This window comes from Curcuma longa, chromosome 16, assembly GCF_044706935.1.
Source record: "Curcuma longa cultivar G26 ecotype Majalengka, Jawa Barat chromosome 16, ITB_CL_G26_1.1, whole genome shotgun sequence".
NCBI lineage: Eukaryota > Viridiplantae > Streptophyta > Magnoliopsida > Zingiberales > Zingiberaceae > Curcuma > Curcuma longa.
The window spans coordinates 1041543-1065904 of NC_133876.1; the positions used below are offsets into that span (position 1 = coordinate 1041543).

At 37.0% G+C, this 24362-nt stretch overlaps 2 protein-coding genes and 1 pseudogene across 2 annotated transcripts; 2 read left to right on the forward strand and 1 right to left on the reverse strand.

Moving 5' to 3' along the window:
* Positions 1-9125: 9125 nt before the first annotated feature.
* Positions 9126-10647, forward strand: LOC141847681 (protein HAIKU1-like). Its single transcript, XM_074735744.1, has one exon. It carries the CDS (start codon positions 9412-9414, stop codon positions 10342-10344), a length of 933 nt encoding a protein of 310 aa, XP_074591845.1. The 5' UTR covers positions 9126-9411; the 3' UTR covers positions 10345-10647.
* Positions 10648-13367: 2720 nt separating this feature from the next.
* LOC141847922 (uncharacterized) lies at positions 13368-14463 on the forward strand (annotated as a pseudogene).
* Positions 14464-15771: 1308 nt separating this feature from the next.
* LOC141848050 (uncharacterized) lies at positions 15772-17018 on the reverse strand. Its single transcript, XM_074736160.1, has 2 exons — positions 16929-17018; positions 15772-16802 (listed from the first exon to the last, which is right to left on the reverse strand). Exons 1-2 carry the CDS (start codon positions 16999-17001, stop codon positions 15877-15879), a joined length of 999 nt encoding a protein of 332 aa, XP_074592261.1. The 5' UTR covers positions 17002-17018; the 3' UTR covers positions 15772-15876.
* Between the last annotated feature and the right edge of the window lie 7344 nt (positions 17019-24362).

Here is a 24362-nt window from a genome sequence, read left to right on the forward strand (position 1 = left end):
TACAGAAAGATGTATAAATTTTCATTTCGAAGTGGTCATATATAGCGAGCAAAAGCACCATTAGAATTTGTTCATTCAGACATTTGTGGACCAATGCAAACTCCTACTCTTGGAAACAAGAAATATTTTATTATCTTTATTAACAACTTCACTAGAATGATGTAGATCTATTTTCTCAGTAAAAAATCTGAAGCATTCTCTATTTTCCTACAATTCAAAACACTTGTAGAGAAACAAAGTGGGTTTCTTATGAAGACTTTAAGAATTGATTGAGATGGTGAATTTCTCTATAATCCATTCATCGAGTATTGTAAAGACAATGACATCAAAAGGCAATTGACAGTTAGTCGATGTTCTCAACAAAATGGTGTAGTTGAGAGAAAAAATCACACGATTGTGAAAATAACAAGGGGTATGCTAAAAGGTAAGGAAATTTCGAATCTCTATTAGGTAGAAGTTGTACATACAACTATATATATTCTTAATCGATCGCCAACTAAAGCTGTCAAACATAAAACCCCATATGAAGCTTGGTATAAGAAAAAAATTAGGAGTTGATCATCTTAGAATATTTGGAAGCATTGCATATGCGCTTATACTATGAGAAATTTGATAAGAAAGGTCAAAAACTTCTTTTCATTGGCTATAATGATGAATCAAAAGAATATCAATTGTTAGATCCATCAACAAACAAATTCATTATATCTCGAGATGTTATATTTGATGAAAACGTTACTTAGGATTAGAAAGGAAAAGTAGTTGTTGACTCAGGTTTATCTCAGTTTGATAATACAATATCATCTCAATCTGATCCATCTCAACTAAGTCATATTGATCAAATTTTTGTACCAGAATTTTATACAATTAATGAAGAAAGTGACTCGGTAAGTCCCCCAAGAAAATTTAGATTACTAAGTGAATATATGATTCTGTTGAGGTTGGAATTTTCTCTTGTAAACCTCAATCTTTTGAAGAAGCGTCTAAAGAACAATGTTGGATAAAAGTAATGCATGATGAAATGTCAATAATTGAGAAAAATAAAACACGGGAGCTCGTTGACTTACTTGAAGGAAAGAAAACCATTGGTCTAAAATGAGTCTTTAAAATTAAATACTACAATGAAGATGGATTGATTCAAAAATACAAAGCTCGACTCATCACGAAAAGATATTTTCAACAACCAGGGGTTGACTTCACAGAAACATTTGCTCCAGTTGTAAAGATAGAAACAATTCACACTGCTTTGGCCTTAGCAGATCAATTGGAGGTAATCCAACTTCATGTTAAATCAACATTGTTGAATGGAGACATTCAAGAGGAAGTATATGTTGAACAACCTTAGGGTTTTGAGATCAAAGGTAAAGAAGACCGTCTTTTAACTTAAAAAAGTATTATATGGGTTACAACAAGCACTAGAATAGCAAAATCAATAATTACTTCATCGAAAATGGCTTCAATTGAAGCGCAAGTGGATCATCTCTCTATGTGAAGACACTTGAAAAGGATTTCTTGATCGTATGCCTTTATGTCGAAGGTCTCATCTACTTTTGGGACCAATAAAACTATGATGGAAGAATTCAAAAATAAAATGATGAAAGATTTTGAGATGACAAACTTGGGATTTATGAAATATTTTCTTGGAATTCAAGTCAAACAAAGACTTTAAAGCAATTTTCTATCTAAGAAAGATATATTGAAGATCTACTAAAAAAATTCAACATGAGTCAATGCAAGCCGGTCTCTACTCCTATGGTGTTAAATGAAATTTTTTCAAGTTAATGATAATAGTGAAAAGGTCAACACCACTCTCTATAAAAAATTAATTGGTTCCTTGATCTATCTCAACACAAGGTCGGATATCACACATTCAATAAGTTTACTCTCTAGATTCTTAAATGAACCAAGAAAAATTCATTTAACAGTGATAAAAAGGATTTTAAGATACCTTCAAGGTACAAAGGATCATCACATTGAGTTGAATAAAGAAAACAACTGCAAGTTTTTTGGGTACATAGATAGTGATTGAGTTGGATCGATTGATGATCGAAAAAACACTACTAGATATATCTTTTGCTAGGATCTAATGTGATATCTTATAGTTCAAAGAAGCAAAAATCTGTAGCATTATTTTTGGTAGAAGTAGAATATATAGCTACAACAGATGTAGTTTGTGAGATAGTTTTGAATCAGAAGAATTTTGAAAGATTTAAAATTCAAGCAAGATGAACTAATAACAATTCATTGTGATAATATGTTTGCAATTGCAATGACAAGAACCCAATCTTCCATGCACGATCCAAGAATATTGCACTACAACATCACTTCATTCGAGATTTAGTTAATCAAAGAGAAATAAATATGGAGTTTATCAAGATAGATGATTAGCTAGCAGACATTATAACAAAAGTTGTTACTATTGATAAGTTCAACAAATTCAAGAAGCAACTCAAAATTATAAAGTAAGAGGGGATATTGAGTAATATTGATCTATAATCTTTGGAAATCTGAAGTTGCATGATCAAGCCTTCGGAAATCGAAGAATTGAAAGTGCATGGTCAAAACATGGGAAACGAAGAGTTGCTTCACTACATGATCAAAGAACTCTTCGAAACTTGTTAAGAGTTAATATGGTTAGCTAGCTTTATGTTAATGTATCATGTTACATTCTGCATTATAAAATCAAAACATGTAATTAAGCACTTGAGAGCTAAGTGAGTAAGAGAGAAATTGTAAAGAGTGTGCCATAGTAACTCCCATTTCAATCTATAATCTCATTTCCTCCCATTTGTACACTTTGGCATCCAACATAAGCAACGTTACAGAATTTTGCATTTTACTGTCTGAACTTTCTTTTGTTGTATTTTAACTGTACCAAATACATGCATAATTTTGCAACTTGGCCACAAGGATTGGGGATGTGGGTCTTAATTGCCAAGAAGCTTGTGGTCATGTCTTCCAACTAGAATCTTTACTTTAGGGGTGCAAATGAGTCGAATCAAATCAAATAATATAAAAATATTGATATTCGAATTCAAACTCGAAACATATATATGATATTCGAATTCGATTCGAAGCTCAAAAATATCAATAATTTTGACTCGAGTTTGATTCGAAATATGATTCGAGCTCGAGTTCGATTCGAATTATTCAAATCTTAATTCGAGCAGAATCAAATTTTAGTTCAAAATGCCTTAAATTATTCGAGTTTGATTCGAATTATTCGAATCTTAATTCGAGCAGAATTAAACTTTAATACAAATGACTTAATTCGAGTGGCTCGCGAATAGTCGAATACAATATTATAGATTCGAATTCGGCTCGAAAAATTATCGAACATATTTGAGTTTGGCTCGAATTTGATAATTTTAAATACGAATCAAATATTATTCTAGCTGGATCGCGATTCATTTGCACCGGTACTCTACCTCCAGCAGTTGCTTGGTCACTGTTCTGCAAAAAGGCCTTCAGATCCCTCCCTCCCTGATGCAGCCTGCCCTCCAGAGTTGCATATTATTTCTCAAGAAAAAGTGAGAGTGTGCCAACCGTTGCCCCTAGCAATACTAATTGAGTGTGTCAAAGGAGGAGATTTTCCCATCTGCATGCTAATTTTGCGTTTGGACAAAATGCTTCTGCTATTTCTTCCCAGGCCAACCTTTTCAGTAGACTTAAGTTGTTGAAAATTCTGGATTTGAGTGGAGAGCCGATTGAAGCTGTCATTTGAGTTTGGGAACCTTCCTCATTTGAGGTACTTGAGCTTCAGAAACACAAGGATAATGAAGCTCTCAAAATCTTTGGGAAAGCTCAAGAACCTAGAAACCTTAGATCTAAAAGGTACCAATGTCACTGAATTGTCAAAGACCATCCTGAATCTTCAAAGACTGCGGCATCTTCTTGCTTACCACTACTACACTAATGATGAACCACCTTTGAAACATGTAGTCGGCATGAAGTTGCCAAAAGGGATTGGTCCATTTAGAGAACTACAGAAGCTTGCATACTTAGAGATGAATTAAGATGGTGGCATAATTAAAGATCTAGGAAACCTAACACAGCTAAAGAGGTTGTCCATTGTGAAACTAAGAAGAGAGGATGGAGCAAATGTTTGTTCTTCATTAGAGAAGATGAAATAATTAAAATCATTTTCAGCAACATCTTTACACATGGATGAATTTCTCCATCTGGAAGCTTTGAAGTCCCCTCCACTTTTCCTTGAACGTTTGTATTTTAGAGGCCCTTGAAGAGTTTACCCAATTGGATTAGCTCGTTATAAACTCCCTCGTTAGTTTGAGACTAAGGTGTTCTAGATTGCCAGAGAACTCAGTTGGAATTTTTGAAGCCCTTCCGAATCTACTTGAGCTCATCCTTGTCCACGCATTTGTTGGTTTCAAAGGCTTAAGGTCCTGGATTTAGAAAAGTTGGACAGCCTGAACAATGTTATCCTGGATGATGCAATGCTGAAACTTCAGATCATGTACATCAGATCTTGTGTTCAACTAAAGATGGTTCCACAAGGAATTGAAGAGTCGATACATCTCAAGGAACTCCATTTGTTCGACATGCCTGAAGTGTTTCTGAAGAGGTTATGGAGGCTGAAAGGAATAGTTCATCCAAAAGTCAATCACATTCCAATCATAAGATCGTACGATAATCAAAACCGTGTTTATGAGATTTAGCACTTCACAACCAGCAAAAGAGGAACTAAATAATCAGATGATTGTTTGGTCAGTGCCTCTTATTCTCAATCCTGCAATCATTGTTTTTATATTAAAATGATCAGACATCAATTGTGCCTCTTTTGTGGCTCCTGGGAGAGGTCGAAGTCGGCACCCTTCATCCGCAGCTCCTGCACGCACCGCGCGAGCGCCCGCCCGTCCTCGTGCTCTCTCTGCAGCAGCCGAGATATCTGCCAGTAGGCGCGCACGGCGACCTACACTGCGACGGCCACCGCCAGCTAGGTGGTCAGGGAGAGGCTGCAGGGGAGCCACCAGCCGCGGCAGGAGGCGCCGGCGACGGAGGCGTTGAAGAGGAGCGTTAAGGAGAGGCCGTGGAACTGTGGAAGGCGAGCAAGAGGCAGGAGAGGTGGAAGACGGCGCGCTTGGCGGCATCCATGCAGGGCCGCGGCGCGGGGACCGTGGAGATCCTCCTGGCGCTGCCAGAGCTTGAGGAGGAGGAGATGGCCGGGGCTCTCTGCGATCTAGCTCAAAGGATGAGAACGAGAGAGGAAGAAGAAATAGAAAGGAAGAGAGGTAGCAGGGAGAATTTTTGCGAGGCGGTGGAGTTGCAAGAGAGGCCACACTGTTGAAACATTAAAATTTGAATATCACTTTTTAATAAAAGTGAAATTGAAAGGAGAAAAAAATAAATGGATTACTATATCAGGATTAAATATTCAATTAAAATTAAATCAATCGAGTTAAATTATTTGAGATCAAATTAATAAAAATTTTTAATTAATTAAATAGATCGAATTTTATCATTAAAATTGATCAAATTAAATTAATATAAAATTAATTAATTCAGATGATAACAAAATTTAATCTATTTTTTAAAAAATTAAAACATTTAATAAAAATTTAAAATTTTAAAATTTTAAAATATTTTTTATTATTTAATAAAAAACTCAGTTTGATCGGCAAAATTTAAAATTGAAATTGAACCAAATTAACTGAAAGCAATGATATGGAGCAAAAAAATCGATTTAAGCAACTTGTTGATTTATTATTTATATATTTTGTTTTGGTTTGATGGAGCAACAAAATAAAATTTGACAAATTCCTCTATTTTCTAACAGGGATATTGTGGCTTTAGGCAAAGAATTTTCTCAATATACTATAAAGGACTCACCATGTCATCTCTAGAGATGGTATTTTAGCATCTTCTTCTTCTTCGTTCTTCTTTCTTCTTCTTCTTGTGCACCTTTCAGCGGTTTAAACAAAAACTGGAACAGCAAGGAAGCAAGTGCTCTTAACGGGCGAACAAAAAGAATTTCAAGTGAACAAGTGCATATTTACAAGCAACACAATTGAAAGCAGATCGAACTAACTACCACATAATTGAAAGACTTGAAACATATCTGAAATTGATCAATTGGATGAACTGTTTCAGATCTGAAATTGTTTGAATTCTCTCCAACCTTGATACAAATACTATATTAAAACAGAACCGAAATCATTACTGCAATTAAAAAAGTTAATTGATGTAGATGTCATAGATGACGTGACTCTCTATATGATCAAGATCAAGAGTGAAGTGAGTGTTATGGTTCATGTTGAATTGACAAGACTAGTCAACATGAACCCGTGATAACTAATCCCATCAGGGTGAGATAAATGTCGCCTTCAGTTTGGACCATACCTTGGGCTCAGCACGGGCTCAGTTCTGGACTTTGCTTGGGCCTCCAAAGCAGTCTTGACCTCGGACCTACGTTGGTATTGCTATCTTGGTCTCGACCATCTTGGTCTTAGCCATCTCGGTCTCGGCTCTCTCGGTATTTCCATCTTGGTCTCGGTCGTCTCGATTTCAGCCCTCTCAGTATTGTCATTTCGGTCTCGACCACCTCGGTCTCAGCCATCTCGGTCTTGGCCATCTCATCTTGACTACTGGCTCCGTCCTGGGACCCACTTTTAAATCTTCTATAAACCACTGCCTTATATGAACTTACTAAAGGGAAATACGAATATTCTTGCGGACACGTGACGGTCTAAGGATAACAGGTGATTATGAGGTTATCAAACTTGGTCCCCTCGGGTACTCCTTTTTTATATATAAGGTCAAAAGGAAATGATTGTCGGATCTAATCCCCTTGTAAATTTCTATAATGGCGTCGTCCTGTCCGACGTGGAAATGCCCTTAGCGAGCTATAAAAAGCCTAACACGTAGTCTTATTCCAGGTTCGACTCTAAAAACTCTTCTATCATCATCTTCTTTTCTGTCTACATCCCATCTCTTCCGAAGAATCCTAACTTAAACGTCAGAGTAATTTGCCGGGACTCTTCGATACCAGTCTAACCTCTTTCTGAAGTGTATTTCAGGTTTCCATCATCTTCCTTATTGAGCTTGTCTAGGAAGTCGCACACATCGGATCGTTCGTTAATTGGTGGCTTGACCATCTACGGTATTTGATCGAAATACTAATAATCAAAATTGATAAACAAAACTGCAACTGAAAATGAAATAGAACTCGATCAAAACTGCTAAAAAATAACAGTTGAACTGAAATTCACTGCTCAAATTAAATTGACATCAAAAGTGAACCACACAAAACTGGTTTCTTCATGATGAAACTGATAAGATAAAAGCGTTATAGAATTGATTTCATTATGAACACAAAACCTGTTCCAAATAGTCAAGTAGCTATATATTCCATTCACTGGGAACTGTATCTTAAACTAGAGGGACCGAGCCGGGAAAATCACATTGTGGGTGTCAACATGAAATGAAACTAGTAGTATAGTTAGCACCCACTCTTGAATCTGTTTAAAATATTGCTTCCCTATTTATACAAACCTTGCAAAAAGTGGTTGTTCAGGTCCATAGAACAACCCAAAATCAAAAGGAGAGCATTTTCTTTAGAAGTTCGAACTTCTTTTCATATGAAAAAACATCATTTTCTGCCTGTTCTCCCCTAGGAATAAATATGCATCAAATATATTTTCATCTAGGACACCAACACTACGTAAGACTTTTTAGAGTTTCTCATTCACCTTTTGTTGATGAAAATTTGTTCGTGATGATTGAATTGGAAAGATATGTGGCATCAACAACTTCCTTCATATTTTTGTCTACTACTATACTTTTTTTTTCACCACCACTTCATCAAGAACTTCCAAGCAAATGGTCGGGGTTTGAGAGTCCACATCATAAGGATCTTGTTCATTTTCTTGTCCATGGTCCCTTTGCTCCTCCTAATGAAGAATTTCAACCAACCACCCAACAAGTGGTAGCTTCTTCACCATTTGCCTTGTTGTGAGCAAACAATTCTAACATCTTGTCTTATAATGAGATATAAGGATATATTATCTCCACTTCTTGATCAATGGCTTAGCCGATGCAATGTTAAATTTAGCTAATAACATAATAGTCAAATAAATATCAAAGCAAAAGTTAGAATAACTATTATAAAATTTTTACATCAATAAGTTGTTTTCAAATTTTCTTCTTAGTCTCAAATCTTATTCCCAGTGTGTTACTGAACTCCACTTCCATTCTTAAACAAATTGTAAAAGTATTGAAGTGGTTCTTCAACTATTTAATTCAATTTTTCAAATTATCCTTGGTCAATAGAATTCCAAACTTCTTACTAAAAAAACTTACTATGTTATTAAAAACCATAAGCACATAACATTCAATTATGATAATATTCTGCAAAGAAAATAAAACTACATTAATAAGAACATAGTTCATTGATGAACATGAAACATTGAGCATTGACAATTAGCACAATTAATACATTACCTATTAGTAGTACAAGATGGAGTCACACATAATTGGCACATTACATCATTGGATTACTCAAACTACATCTATTTTATAATGTAGTATGACCACATGGCATTAGCTATGCCATCCCTAATCAAACTCGCTTTCCTCTAGTCCTCTTCTTGCTTTTCATTATAACTCACTTAGTCGTTGGAATTTGCATTCAATTCACGACACAATTCATCAACTATTCTCTCATCTAGATCCATCTTCCATTAAGAAATTATGAAGTAAATATCATGACAAAGCAATGTTGACATGAATGTAATGTTAGGGGATTTGTTCCACTTTTAACAACTAGGAACCTCTTGTTTAGGACACTGAAAGCTCTCTTGGTGACATTGTGAAGAGACATTTGTTGATGACTACATTCTTAACATAAAACTTTAAAATGAATTTGAAATAAGGGTAGAATCTACCCTATACGAGTGGAGAGATTTCTGTTATTCTTCGTTACGAATATGCCTTCTGTTTTTGGGCCTCCCTCACTCAGCCTCTAGCTGTCAGATGAAGGTCCAAGTGCGAGAGTCGATTCCAACCATGAAAAATTCAATAATTAATGAAAATTAATAATATGAAAATTAAATAATAGCTTAGCTTTTATGATATTTTGCTGTCTCCAGAATCCAGATTAGGATTTGTTCCTTCTCAGTTGCTAGTGCATGCACCGTAACAAGTCAACCTATTACACGCCCTCGCCCTGTCCAGTCCAATTTTTCGTCTCCGGATCCTCCCCCAAATCACTGAAATCGCATCTCTCTTCTCTTCCTTTCCCTTTTCCCTTTCTGATCAGTGAAATCGCCTCTCTCTCCTCTCCTCTCCTCTTCCTTTCCTTCTCCATCTCCAGATCTCCTTCTTCGTCTCTCATGTCTCGTCCGCCGTCCTCTCTTTTCGTCGTAATTTCAATAGCTTGATCTGATTGGGAGGACAGCAATGGATCATTCTAGAAACAGCAACCACCATCAGCAGCAGCTGGGAGTCAACAAGATGGGGAAGAACATCCGCAAGAGCCCTCTCCACCAACCCGCCTACTACAACCACCGGCCTTATCCTCCGCCTCCGACGAACCACCAGCCGCAACAGCAACAGCAACAGCCGCCGCCGCAGCCGCAGCCGCAGGTCTACAACATCAGCAAGAACGACTTCCGCAGCATCGTCCAGCAGCTCACCGGCACCCCCTCCCGCGACTCCACCCCAGGCCCCCCCGCCGTCCCCCAGCCCCGCCCCTCCAGCTCCCGCCTCCAAAAGATCCGCCCTCCCCCGCTCGCCCCCATCGCTCGCCCACCTCCTCCTCCCCCTCCCCACGCTGCCCGTCCTCAACCCCACCCCCACGCTCACCCTCCTCCCCCTTTCCCTAATCCTAACATTAATCTCAATCACAGTCGCGCTGTCTTCCCCCGCCCCGACGGCCCCAGCTGGGCCGAGTCCCCCGTCTCCGCCTATATGCGCTATCTAGAAAGCTCCCTCCTCAGCTCCGACGCTTCCCGCCACCCTCGTCCGCCGCCGCCGCTTCCCTCCCCGGGGCTGCTTCCCTCTCCGCGCCCACCCTTCCCCTTGCCTCCTCCCCGAGGGGTCCCTAATTCGGCCTCGCTGCCGCTCCCTACTCCGCCATCCGCGTTTCCTTCTCCGACGGCGTTTCTCGATCTGCTCTCGCCCAGATCTCCGTACCCTCTGCTTTCGCCGGGGTTTCCTTACCCTCCGCCATTGACTCCCAATTTTGCCCTCTCGCCGTTGCCACAGCCGGGGATTTTGGGGGCCGGACCATCACCCGGGCCGCAGCCACTGCCTTCACCTGGGCTCTGGTTCCCTCAATCGCCGTCAGGGTTCTTGCCTATACTGAGCCCTAGATGGAGGGATATGCTGTAACTCCAAGTAATGATCGTCGTCCAAAGCCCAGACTCTACTCCTATATCAAAGCTTGGAAATTTGACAATCTATATTTGTTTCATGTATTGCTCCGACCAAAAAACCGGAGCACAATCCTCAAGATGACGACGGCAACTGTTGGCTTAGTGAATTGCAATGGAGATGTTGCTAGCATTCAATCACTCGGGAGTTCAAGACGTATGCGTGGCGGACATTAGATAGGTGAAGTGCAGTATATTGTAGTTTCTTTGTAGTTAGCATAGACTTCTCCTGCCAAATATTGCATTTGATTCTGATGCTGAATATCCTGCTGCTCCCATTTTGAATGGAATGTATCTTTGAACTGATTGGTTAAGGATAAATCCCCTGTGTAGTGTAGTACCTTGTCAACACAGTAATTTTACTGAATTCATTTCCTGACTTATCTGGAGTTTATGTCTTGCATATAAGTAGAAAGAGTAGTATACTTCCTTTATTTAGTCAAAATGTTGATTATCTGTTCCATTGGCATTCTTTAGCTTATTGCTTATAATTATATTCTTGAAGTAGTTGATTGAAGTAGTGAATCCTAAGATTAAGAACTCTTCCAGATGTTTTTGAAATGTAACTGTGCCATGAGTGTCTTATTTGCTAAGTAATAGAATTGTAACTTGGATCTTTTATCTCTGTCTAATGTTTCTTTGTTATTGTAAACTTCTCTTGTGAAATATTTTATTGATTCTGATGTGAGTATACTGTTCCAATTTAGATGAAATGTATCCTTGAGGTGATTGGTCAAGTAGAAAACCCCTAAGTAGAACCTTGTCAACAGGTTAACTATCCTGAATTTATTTCCTGACTTGTTTTTTTGGAGTGTATGTACTGCTTTCGATTGCATCCCAACTATTTGCTAAAATAAATTAATGTTAAGAAAGAAGTATCTTCCTTTAGGTAGTAGAAACTACAATTATCTGCCACACTGGCATTCTTTAGCTTGTTGCTTATAACTCTTTATTCTCTAAGAAGCTGACTAAGTAGTAGATGCTAAAAATTATATACTCTCAGATGTTTTTGAAATGCAAATATATTGTGAATGTCTTATTGCTAAGTGATAGAAGTGTAACCAAAGTGATGGATGAGAGAAGGATTAAGGTAATTTGGGGGACAAAATAAGATTGGCACTTGAAAGTTAGTAGTTTTCTGCTTATCAGAGACTTAACATGCAAGTTCCAGAAAATTAGTAAAACTTGCAGTACCTAACAAGTAGCATGAAAACATTGATAATGGGACTCTCCAGGATTAGGTGTTCAACTTAGTTTGCCAAACTTGTTCATTCTCCTTGTCTTGGCTATTCTCCATCATCCATTTCCTCTTTAGGCCACCTGATGCATTAGGTTTTCAATGACTTTGCTAATAGTTTTCAAAACTATGGTGATTAGATTCAGTTAATACTTTGATGCACCTTATCATGTAGCAATCTTGGTGAATTAATGCAATAGCAGTCACCAAACCCTAAACCTTAAACCTTTTTTAGATTTGAAATACCTACCTAGCTGAGCTAGCAGTCATCATCATCATCCATCTAAAGGAAGATGAACGCCCAAGGACTCTCCCTCTCGCAATATGATTTGAAGATGAGTGTACATCAGAAAACACCATCCAAAAGGGGGGAATGGCAATATATAAGAAACACACAAAAGGCAGATGAAAGAAGATAGAAGAGGTAGCTAAGTCCCAGCAGGATAGATCTGTGGAGTGTAGGATTCTGTTGGAAAGGAACTGGAGAGTGAGAAGCACGAGAAAGAAAGAGTGAGTTCAGCAAGTCTGTCACCCCAGCTGTCCACACAATCAATTCCACGATCATCTGTGAGGAAGTAAATTGGAAAGCTATAGTTGATCACTACGGGAGAGGATATTATCTCAGTTCAAAATTTAATCCTTGCCCACTTTAACAAGTCTGTTTCGTACTAATCAACTGAATCATGCCTTGGAGGCGTGAGTTATAGCTACGACTCTTCCTTTTGGGTTAGTCTTGGTGTTGAAGTCACGAACAAGGGAACCAGATGGAGTGTTGCAGATATACAAGTCAAAAACAAACCAGACTAACGCAATGAGCGAGAAAGAGAAATAACTTGTTCCTTTTTTATTTCTATTTTTGGATAAAAATTTAAAAGGGAGTTACCTTTTTACCGAATAGTTAAAAAGCCGTCCCATTTTGATTTATAAAAACATATCTTATCCATTTATTATATTTTTATTTAAAATGTCCTTTTAAATTTACCTATCTAAACGTTTAGACTACCCAAAACCAAATCGGTAGATGCATCGTCTAAAATTGTTGTTATACGTAGCTTTACTTTGCACTTAATTTTTCTTTTTAAGTATATTTCTCTAATCCATCCTTTGTCTTTTCAGTCATCTTCCCTCTATGAAAAGTTTTAGGATTTGTTATTTATAATATTTTGTTTGATTTGCAAGGTTTACTTTATCCCTCGTCAAATTTCACAAATAAATATGTGTTTTTACTACTCGAACCTCTTGCAATGCATTTGACTAATTTAGGTCGTGAGGAAATAAATGATTTCTTCTTATTTGTTCTATTTATATAATTGCCAAATATTTTTTAATACATAATATTTCTTGTTATATAGCCGCTAAATAATATTTTTCTCTCCTTCTCCAACTAAATTTTAATTAAAACCACGAATGATAAAAAAAACAAGTTTAAGCCTAAAATTATGAGTTAGTTTATTCAATAATAAAAAATTAACAATCACACGTAACTTGAGGAAACTAACGATGACCGGTGACCTGGTAAAATATCGCTCCGTGGCCACCGCCCCCGTTGCCCACCTCCACGTGTACCCGCGCCCGGCGCCTCCTCCTCCTCCCCTTCACGTGCGGCCTGCACACGCGTCGCCTCTTCACCTTCCCGTACCCCGTGACGCCGTCACGTGAATCACCACCCACCCTAACGGCGTCGTCAGGACCGGTATAAATGCATGCCGCTGGAACTTTTCGACCTCGGCAACCGCGTTAACGACTCGTCGGCTTCCGAGCGAGAAATCGGAGATGAGACCCACGATCCTCATCCGCAGTGGCTCCTTCCTCGCTTCTCCGAGGAAGGACGGATCGCACGATTCTGGATTTGACTCGTTCCTCCGGCAGAGTACAACGAGCTCCCTGCTTTCTCCGAGGTACCGGCGCGCTGCTTCGCTCCACTTCCAAGCAGAAGGCGCGAGGAAGGCACCCCTCCTTCGGCGCTGCAGATCGGAGGCGGATCTCGTCGGATCGAACCCTTCCCATCGTGCCGGCTTCCGGGCCCCGATCCGGTTGAAGGCGGCGGAGGAGGAGGATGAACTGGGAGTGTCGGTGGCGATGAGACAGCAGGCGTCGCTCGTCGGGGAGGAGCAGGTGGAGTACTCCGGCGATGGCACTGGAAAAGGGAAGAACGTCGGCGGATCAGGGAAGGGCGACGGCGAAAGTGGCAATCGGGATGCCAACAGGAGGATCTCCGATTATTACCAGCAGATGCTGCGGATCGATCCTGCCAACCCGCTCCTCTTGAGGAACTACGGACGATTCCTTCACGAGGTGAGTGAGGATTTGTGAACGATTCGACTTCCCGATCGCCCTACTCGAAAGATTCATAATCCCTTTTCCTCTGGCATCGATCTCTTGAAAAGGTGGAAGGCGATGCTAAAGCTGCAGAGGGATGCTACGGGCGGGCGATCCTGGCGAGCCCGGGCGACGGCGAGGTGCTGTCTCTCTACGGGAACCTGGTATGGGAGACTCACAGGGACGAGGAGAGGGCGAAAGGCTACTTCGAGCGGGCTATCCAGGCATCCCCAAATGACTGGTAATCAAACAAACTTCCTGGGTCCAACATTTCCCCCTCTAAAAAAAATCCATCTCGATCTCTAGTACAAATATACGTGTTAATCTGCAGCTATGTTCTCGGTTCGTATGCTCATTTCCTGTGGGACGCCGAGGAGGTGGGAGGAGGAAGAAGAAGAGGCAGGGACGGATGAATCCTCGCCAGCATTGGTGGAGGCGCTTTGACGATGCTACGTCGGAGATTATATATGGAATGTACAAAAGCAATAAAAATTCTACTACTAATAACTATGTAACATTCATATTGACTAAGGATTTCGAGGGACCCATCGCTGCAGCTGTGGCTGTCGCGTTCCTTCATTGTTGGCTTCTTGTGCTGCGTCCTCCGGTGTGAAATGGTAAACGGAGAGAGTCCTTATTAATGTTCATTCTCTGAGAAATTCCAGTTTCCAAATTCTGTGAATAATGAAGTTAGTTTTTGTTCATGAGTTCGTATCATCCCTGACGATATCAATTGCCACTGGGACCACCACACATGTAGCATTTTTCTGGTCTCCTCATCTCAAAAGTTTAGATAAAATGTATAGTGCATAGGAGTCTTTCATCACTTTAGGCAACAAGAAGATCATCCTTCCTGAATCTCTTCACCCTTGGACTCAATTAATTTTGAAAACAAATGATTTTCCTTGATTCAATCATCTGATAAATTCGGGAGCATAAAATTTTTTTTTGAGATAATTTAGGTATTCGAGTCGATTCATTCGTGCACAGAATAAATCTAAAAATGAATAAATCTACCCGTCTCAGATTTTTCAGAATGAATGATTTTTCATTTAGATAAAGGTGGTGGGTTGAAGGGAGAAAGGAAAAAAAAAAAAGTCATATTCAGTAAAGTAGATGAGGCGAAAGACGAAAACATGATTACAGCATGATTTGTTGAGGATAAATGGTTACTTTGCATAAATTATAAAAGCTTCCTATTCGAATCAATATATACAATTTACTACGACTCGTTAATCTTTTTTTTTTTTAGGAAATCAACAATAATAGAACTTTTTTCGAACCTAGCAAAACAGCAATCAATGAGATATGATCAATTTATTTTTATTTTTTTTTGTCGAATATTTTTAGTTTGGTTTCTAAATTAAAATGGAGAATCATGATTTTTTTATGCTAAGGCAGGAAAACATAAAGCTCTCCCTTTGAAAAACAACAGTATGTAGCGTGGTGCTCTTTATAGAAACAAGTAGTTGATTTCAAGCGTATCAAAATAATTTAAAGAATATGAATTAGCAAAATGCTCAATATCCGTATGATAAATCTTGTCGGAGTTTGTTACATAGATTTTCTGTTTATTGAGGTTGCTCAGACTTCGTTTATCTGGAATTCTGTGAGACTTTCTTGTTCTACCTTTTCAATCCTTCGTAAATCAACATCTAATGCTTTTATTGGAAGATGAATTGCTTAATGGGGAGTTGGAGAAGGAGCTTGAGTTCAGATGAGATGAACGAAATTATGTCAATTCATTGACAAACACATCAAGGGAGTCAAATTTAAGAACAAAAAGTAGAGAATTTTTATAAAATCTGTTGTCAATCCATTGACCAAACGCAATGACGAAAACTGAAATAACCAGAAGAAGAGCAGAAACTGGAAAACGGTGTCACAGAAAGACAGCGATTGTAAGGAAATTGCAAACTTGTCGATTGCATGCATTTATTCCTCTGATTCGTCTTCCTCCTGGAAGCGGAGATGTTTCCCTTCCGGCACAGGCAATCCCTTCAACACTAGCACGCTTGGCGAGACAGCCTTCGATTCACCCACTGCCTCTTCTGCTTCGATCTCGTCGTCGCTGTTGTACACGAATCTCGTATGCTTCCCGGTGAATTCCGGCAGTTTTGGCTTTTCCTGCTCCATCCACATCTTTTTCATGCCTTCACACAGGTCATCCAGCTCTTCATCTTCTTCTTCTCCTTCCTCGACATCTTCGTCGCTGACCGAGTCGGTGCTGACGTTTACCTGATTGGACCAGACGGAGGAGCTGTCATACTCTTGGGACTTCTCCGGGCTGATGCTGTCGCACGACGAGATCGTTGACGGGTCGTCTGAGGCGTCGGACTTTTCCGGCGAGTCAAATGTCAACGCACGGTTGAGCTGGCATTCTTCAGCAACGAGTATCTCCTCTGCCTGGACAGTTTGTGAAGGAATGCAAGGCAACGCGATTACTATCTCCATCGGCACGAAATCTCCTTCCCCGGGAATCTGCGGAGTGTTGGCCGGCGTCGGAGCAAGTAACTGGAGCGGAGATTTATCGATGCCCAAGAGAGCAGGAAACAAAGGCGGCGGAGGATGATGGGGTTGCCCGAATGCGAAGGAGGGATGTTCGGTTTCTTCCTCCACCTTCTGCAGCAGCGTCCGCACCTGGCCACGGAGCACCTCCTCGCCCGATCCAGGAGTCCCCCTTCCGGCTAGGACGCGGTACTTAGCCGCCGCCTCCGATGGCGTCTTCTCTTTCTGGAGGAAGCATCCGGAGGCCAGCCCGACGACGGGGGATTCGTTGGTGACGTCGAGGAGCGCCTGGCGCTCACCGCCATTTTTGGATCTCGCACGCTGCGAAGAATCATCTTGCTTGCTCTTGATCTCTGGACAAAAAGGCATGATAAAATAAATAAATTGTTCGTCCCTAAATTCAAAATTTCAAATCGATTGCTTGTTCCTAAACTGAAATCAATTGGAATAAAGAAGACAGAACGGTGCGTTTTTCTCACGGGAGTTGGCGGAGGCGACTGCGGCAGCTGCTTGCGATCTTGTGATTCTCCTTGTCGATGACGGAGTCTCCATCGCAGCAACACAGAGGAAAATTGTGACAGAGAGATCGATCCAAGAAGGAAGAACAGAGAAGAGAGCTGAGCGATGGGGGAAGAAGTAGAGGATAAAGGGGGTTTTAATACATTCAAAATTGGAGGTTTGCAACGGTAAAACGACCGTTGTGAGCTATTACCTCTTTCTAAATTTGTAGAAAAGTAGCCGTTGAAACCATGAGAAGGAGATGGCAAGCACTGAGAATTATATAAAATCAATTAATAAAAAATTCCAATACATTGATTTTTTTTAATATTTATGTTTTTTTTAATTTAAAGAAGGTTGACGTATAGTCTCTCTCCTTTTTCGCTGTATGAATGGGAAGAAATAAAAGTTTTGATATTGTTTACAATATTTTAACAAATGAGCATTTAAAGTTGGTAAATACTTAATGATATACATATTTTTGAATTTATCCATCTGTTTTCATTGTACCAAAACATGATTATGTCGTCTCAGATGTTTTTCATAGTCCGTCTTTTATATTATATGAAGAGAAATAAATTACAAGGTCATATAACCGACTGTCAAGTGATTAGGAACGAAAGAAATTTTCCCTTGAGAATATGCGTCAATCGAAAATTGATCTATTGTCCCATTATAACAAAGGGACTATTCATCAATTTTACTTCCTAATTAGGTTTAATTTGTGTTTTTGATGTATTCTTCAAATGTACAAGTTCCAAAATTTTTGAATATTTAATTTTTTAAAATTAATTTTGAATAATGAAAAATTAATTATTAAAGTGAACTCAAATAATATCCATCACGGAAAGGAATATAAGATAATCCCACATTGGAAAGGAAAGGTTAGTTATTAAACCTTCCTTATATTATGTTTTTGTGTTCTTAGGATTTAATCGATTCAACCCAACTATGCTTGGATCTTGCAAGGGCGGTGTATAGCACCGCCATGGTGCTGCAGTAGGACATCTAGGTTGTCACCCAGACATCCGCGGTTCGATTCCCAGCTACGGCGTATTTGCAGGAATTTTCCTCCAAATGTAGATCGCAATCAAAGGATGCTGGACATCTGGGTTGGCCGCTACGTGCGTTTCCCGATTTACCCTGGTGGCCGGTGGAAAACTTTCGTGGGATCGGACCGGTCACCCCTAGGAATTGAGTCAATGCGACTTACTGGGATTATCATTTTTTTTTTTGCAAGGGTGGTGTGTAGCACGTATTGAACACTTTAGGGTACACTTTTCTAAGGCCCCCTCTTTCCAAAGGCCCCCTCTTTGCAAACGCATTCATTCAAATCAGAATACAATCATTCCATACTTGCATTCTAAAAAATTCAAAAAGTATTTTTGATTTGGGGAGGTTTTGTGATTTACAGCTCTCTTATCACAAGATAAAATCATGAGACTAATATGTAAATGAGGAAGACCTAAAGGTGACACATCTTAGTTAATGCATGCTTTGGAAGATGAGTGAGTTTTTAGAGATTACAAGGAATTGCAATTAAATCTAGAATGAAATCAAAATCCTCCAGCAATTTTAATTAGGGTGGGCTAAACACTAAAATACAAATGAACAAAGAGAAAAAGAATAACACATCAATTCTTCTTGATGCCAAATTATAGATTATAAAATACTTATAACACATCAATTCTTCTTGATGCCAAATTTTAATCTGATGATATTTCAAAGTTCGACAAATGACCTGCTAAATTTAAAATTAGAATTATGATATTGATGAAATTTCACCATAATTAAAATATGAGAGTAATTAAGTAAATAAAGATGAAATATTTAGAATAAAAAATTTTTAAAATTTTGAGAATAAAGATGAAATATGAAGATAAATCACAAGTGACATAACAAGTCTAAAATTTTTAATTTTTTCTAATGCATGTGAACTGTCAAGATTACAAGTTTATAACAAGAATCATTGATAAGAAAATAAGAAATTAACAGAAACATAAAAAAGAAGATTTGATAGGGAAATAAGGAAGGTGATACCTTTAGGTCTTAAGATCACCGAAAAATTTATGACAAAGGATCTTAATTCTGATCGTTCCTCTCCTTGCACCTCTTGTGATGACCTCAAAAATGTCTTGAGGAGAGAAAATAAGCTATCAAATGAGTAAACTGTTTGAAGTTGGGCAAAATAAGTTATTAGATTAATAAGGAAGGAAGAAGAGAAATATAAAGAAATTAATAAATTAGAGTTTTAAGAATTGAGAAATATTAAATATATTGGAATCATACCAAAATCTTTACGAAATCCAATGACCAAATCTCTACAAAATTCAATAAAGATATTTTAATAATTTTTTATTCTCTCAATATATTATATAATTATAATAATTGATATATTAAAAAATTGAGCTCCAATAAAATTAGGGCCCTAGGCATAGGCCTATGCCTAAAGTCGGCCCTGTTGCTTGCAAGCAAAAGAGTTTCATTTCATCTCGAGTCAACTAAAATTGAATTTAGTCAACTGAAGTAACTTGACTCGATTAGATTGTCAACTGCTAAAAATAGATGCTCTATGTTTAAGTTGAGTCAATTGAAGAAGTTTTTAGTTACTTAAAAATGAGTTGACTAGAATTTGGTTGAGTCAACTAAATTAGATTGGAGTCAATTGTATTGTGATTACAATCAAAGTCTTACATTGAAAAATATATTAAAAAATCATGAGTTTCATTTGTAGGAGGCATTTTGAGAAAAATTTAAAAATAAAATTACAAGGGTTTAGATCTAAAGTGGACAATATCATATCATTATAAAGATATATTAATTCCATCGATTCTAATTAATCAAGAAGCCATGTGGGAAACCTTATAAACTCATGATTGTTTTAGAGTATGGTAGTACATAAGATGTGTGACATGGCAAGGAATGACATCGATTGGAATAGGGTAGTCCATCATTTGAGGGGAACATAAGGCGTTGACATCAATTGGAGTATGGTACTTAAATAGGTGTTGACATCAATTGGAGTATGGTGCTCCAGGTAGCACATAAGGCGTGCTTAAAATTTTCATTTGATAGATGTTGAGCCAAATGAAAAGTCTTTTAGTCAATTAAATATGCGTTGAGTTGATTAAAGAGTAGTTGTTACATATTAAGGCTTTCATAAATAATAGCTTTATATTCTATAATAGTTTTGTTGAAATTCTAAGAACTTGTGATTTCTATCTTTAAGCTTTTTATCTTATTAGGACACTTCTCAAATATAACATTATCACTCATAATCGGTATGATCAAGGACCATACTGCATTAATCATGTTGTACTAATGAAGCAAGTGAGCTGCCTTCAAATATTGTATTACTGCACGTATCCTTCTAGTGGCCATCTGGGCAGAAATGCGGACTCAGAGAGGTTGAGTTGACGGAGGAGCCGACCTTTAGCTAGGAGATTACGGATTCATTCGGGAGCAAAACTAGTGGAGCACTGAGTGGGGCGCTAAGTGAGTGGCGGAGTTGGTTGACCACGAGGTTGAGTCAGAGATCGACAGATGAGCTAGAGGGGAGAGCTTGGGTGGTTGTTGAGCCAGAGAGGAGAGCTCGGGCAATCACTGAGCCAGGGAGGAGAGCTCGGGCGATTGTTGAGCTAGGGAGGAGAGCTCGAACGATTGCCGAGCTAGGGAGGAGAGCTCGAATGATTGCCGAGCCAGGGAGGAGAGCTCAGGCAATTACTGAGAGAAGAGCTTGGGTGGTGGGAAGAGCTCGGGCTTAGAGTCATAGAGTGTGAAGCCTCGAACCGAGCTAGGTGATGAGCGAGCTAGCTATGGGGTTGGACATCGATCTGAGCTAATCAGCCACGAGATCAAGCCTTGTCTCTATCATGTAATTGTCAATTGGATTAGATCTTGACTTAGACGTACTATTCCATAACAATCTTGGCAATGTTTTGGTATATCTCATTGTTACTTCATCACAGAAAAGAATAATGCCCCAACACAATCAACATGTGGCTTATTACATGACAACCTCAGTGAATTTATTTCTAAAATCATCATTTCTTAGTTCATTTCTGTAAGAGCCGATGGAAAGTTGTTTCCACCACCTTATCCAAATCAGGTGAATCTTCATAAAGGTGTGCAATAACTTCACAATCACTTCCAGTCCAGATTTGATGAGATTCAAGGTAGGCTCTTAATTCCTCATGGTTGTAAATTTCTCCATTGACCGTAACAATAATTGAGTTGTCTTCGTTGTAGAGTGGTTTGATCTCCAGATGCAGGATCCACAATGGCCAAACGTTGGTGTGCAACGTAGCAATCCTTAAAACAATGCAAACCACTCTAATCAGGGTCACTACAAGAAAATAGGACTTCAAAAACAGATTTTTAAGACGAAATTAAAATCTATTTCAAATTTATATAAATTAAAGATAGATTTGCTACAAAACTACTAATTCGTTTCACTTTAATAAAATATAACATTTGAAAAAAAATTAAGATGAAATTAAAATAAATTTCATACCAAATTATATATAAATTTTTATAAATAAAAAAATATATAAATTATAAACAAAATTTGAGACCGTATGATTTCTGTCAAAATATCCGTTTAAAATTTAATAAAAAGATTTAGATAAATTAGAGACAGATTTACTATAAAATTACTAATCCATTTCACTTTAATAAAATATAACATTTGGAAAAAAAAAAAGACAGAATTTAAAATAAATTTGATACAAAATTATATATAAATTTTTATAAATAAAATTAAATATGAACAAAATTTGAGACCGTATGATTTTTGTCAAAATATCCGTTTAAAATTTAATAAAAATTTAAGATAAAATTATAATCTATTTTAGATTTAGATAAATTAGATGTGGATTTATACAAAATTGCTAATTTATTTTACTTTAATAAAATATAACATTTGAAAAAAAAAATTAAGATGAAACTTAAAAGAAATTTGATAAAAAAATTATATATAAATTTTTATAAATAAAAATAAATATGAATTATAAATAGAATTTGAGATTATATGATTTTTGTCAAAACATCCATTTAAAATTTAATAAAAATTTAAGACAAAATTAAAATCTGTTTTAGATTTAGATAAATCAAAGACGAATTTACTATGATAATATTAATCTATTTCACTTTAATAAAATATAATGTATGATAAAAATTTTGAGATAAAAATTAAAATGAATTTGAAATGAAATTATAAATAATTTTAAAAAAAAATAAATACTAATTACAAATAAAATTTAAAACTATATAATTTTTATTAATAAATCTGTTTAAAATTTTTAAAAACTTTGAGTTAAAAATAAATCTATTTGGAATTTATATAAATTAGATATTATTTTTAAAATAAAAATAAAATTTAATTCAGATTTATATAAGTGGAGATGACTTTATTATGAAATTATTAATTTATTTCACTCTAATAAAATCAATTTTTTCTTTTTATTATGGTAAAGTATGAATTATTACTACTAAGATAGTATAAAAATTAGCCAATTGAGTTTTAGTAACTCGCTTTTGGGAGCATAGTTGAGTTGGTTACGACGAAGAAATATAGATAAGAAATATAGAAATAATAAATAATAAAAATTTAGTGATAAATTTAAATATAAATTTATATGCATATTTGAGATAGATTAATGACGGATTTAAAATTAAATTAGAGATAAAATTTATATACAGATTTATAAATAGTATTATAAATGAATTTATAAATGGATTAAAATTATATTTGATATATAATCACTAATGAAGATTTCAAAATAAAATTAGAGACGAAATTTATATTTAAAATTAATTTCATTTGACAAATTAAAAATAGATTTATAAATAAATTTTCAAATAATTTTTGAAATTAGAGATGAAATATTTTTGCCTCAAAATTAGCTAGGGGTTTCACTAACGAATTTTTAATACAAAATATTCTATCTTGAATATTGTGAATATTGTTTAGAGACAAAAAAATAATTTTCAGAGACAGAATTTTTTATCTCTGAACTCCTATTTTCTTGTAGTGAACCTTTAATTTTGATGTTTACATAAAAGGATCTATCAACAATAATAATTTTGAGTTTGATTATTATGGGAGACTTAAAGAAATCATCGAGGTTGAATATCCTACCTTCTATAAAAAAGGTATGTGATATTCAAATATTCTTGGTATGATCCAACTTCTAGAACAGGTACCAGAATACATTCAAACTATAATTTAGTTGAGGTTAATGCAAATAAAAAGTTCAACAAGTTTGAACCCTTCATTTTTGCGATCCAAATGTGTCAGATTTTCTATTTTGAATACCCGATTAAAGTAAGAAAAGTTAGTAAATGGTTAACAGTTTGTCAAACAAAGGCTCGCTTGACCATAGAAATACCATACTCTATCACAACTCAACACCATGATGCATTTCAAAATGAAGAAGTGGAGATATATTTAGTAAATTTTTAGATTCAATCAACATCTACTTTACTTGTAGATGCTAATATGCCTTATCAAGAGATAGATGATGGAGATATGTCCAATAGTGAGGAGTTTATTGAACTAATTGAGTCTAGTGAGGAGGATCCTAAAAATATTAATGTTGATGATTTAGTTTGTAACGATGATTGAATATTAACATTATTGTAAATTAATTCAGAACAAGTTCAAAATATTTATTTTGTTACATGTAGATCTCACTAACGATTTGATTATTATTTCGAATATGTATGTGTCATAATGTTATTGTGCAGATATAGATATGTCAGATCATACAGCAACATTCACTACAAGAAAAAAAGGATTTCCCGGCGGTTTAAAATTCGTTTAGCGGCGGTTTGGAACCGCCGCAAAATCATTTCCCGGCGGTTTACCAAACCGCCGCTGATACCGGTGTCGTTAAACCATTTAGCGGCGGTTTTAGAGAACCGCTGGAATAACCGCCACTAAAATAGATTTCCCGACGGTTGTTTTTGCGGCGGTTTGAAATATTTCCCGGCGGTTGTTTTTGCGGCGGTTTGAAATATTTCCCGGCGGTTGTGTTTGCGGCGGTTCGAAATATTTCCCGGCGGTTTGCTAAAACTGCCGCTAAATGGTTTCCCGACGGTTTACTAAAACTGCCGCGAAATGGTTTCCCGGCGGTTTGCTAAAACTGCCGCAAAATAATTTCCCGACAGTTTAAGCTTTGAATGTGCAATTACAAATTTTTCAGCCTGCGATAGTTTTTATAAATAAATACAAAAATTAAACCAAAAATTATAATAAATAGAAAATTTTACTTGCATTAATTTTTACAAAACTAGTAAACAAATATCAATCATTACACATGGATATCAAAGTTCTCAGATGTCAAATACAATGAATTTAGGTTATAAAAAAATTGAAACTTTGTTTGGTTACAAAAAAACTGAGAAATCTCTCT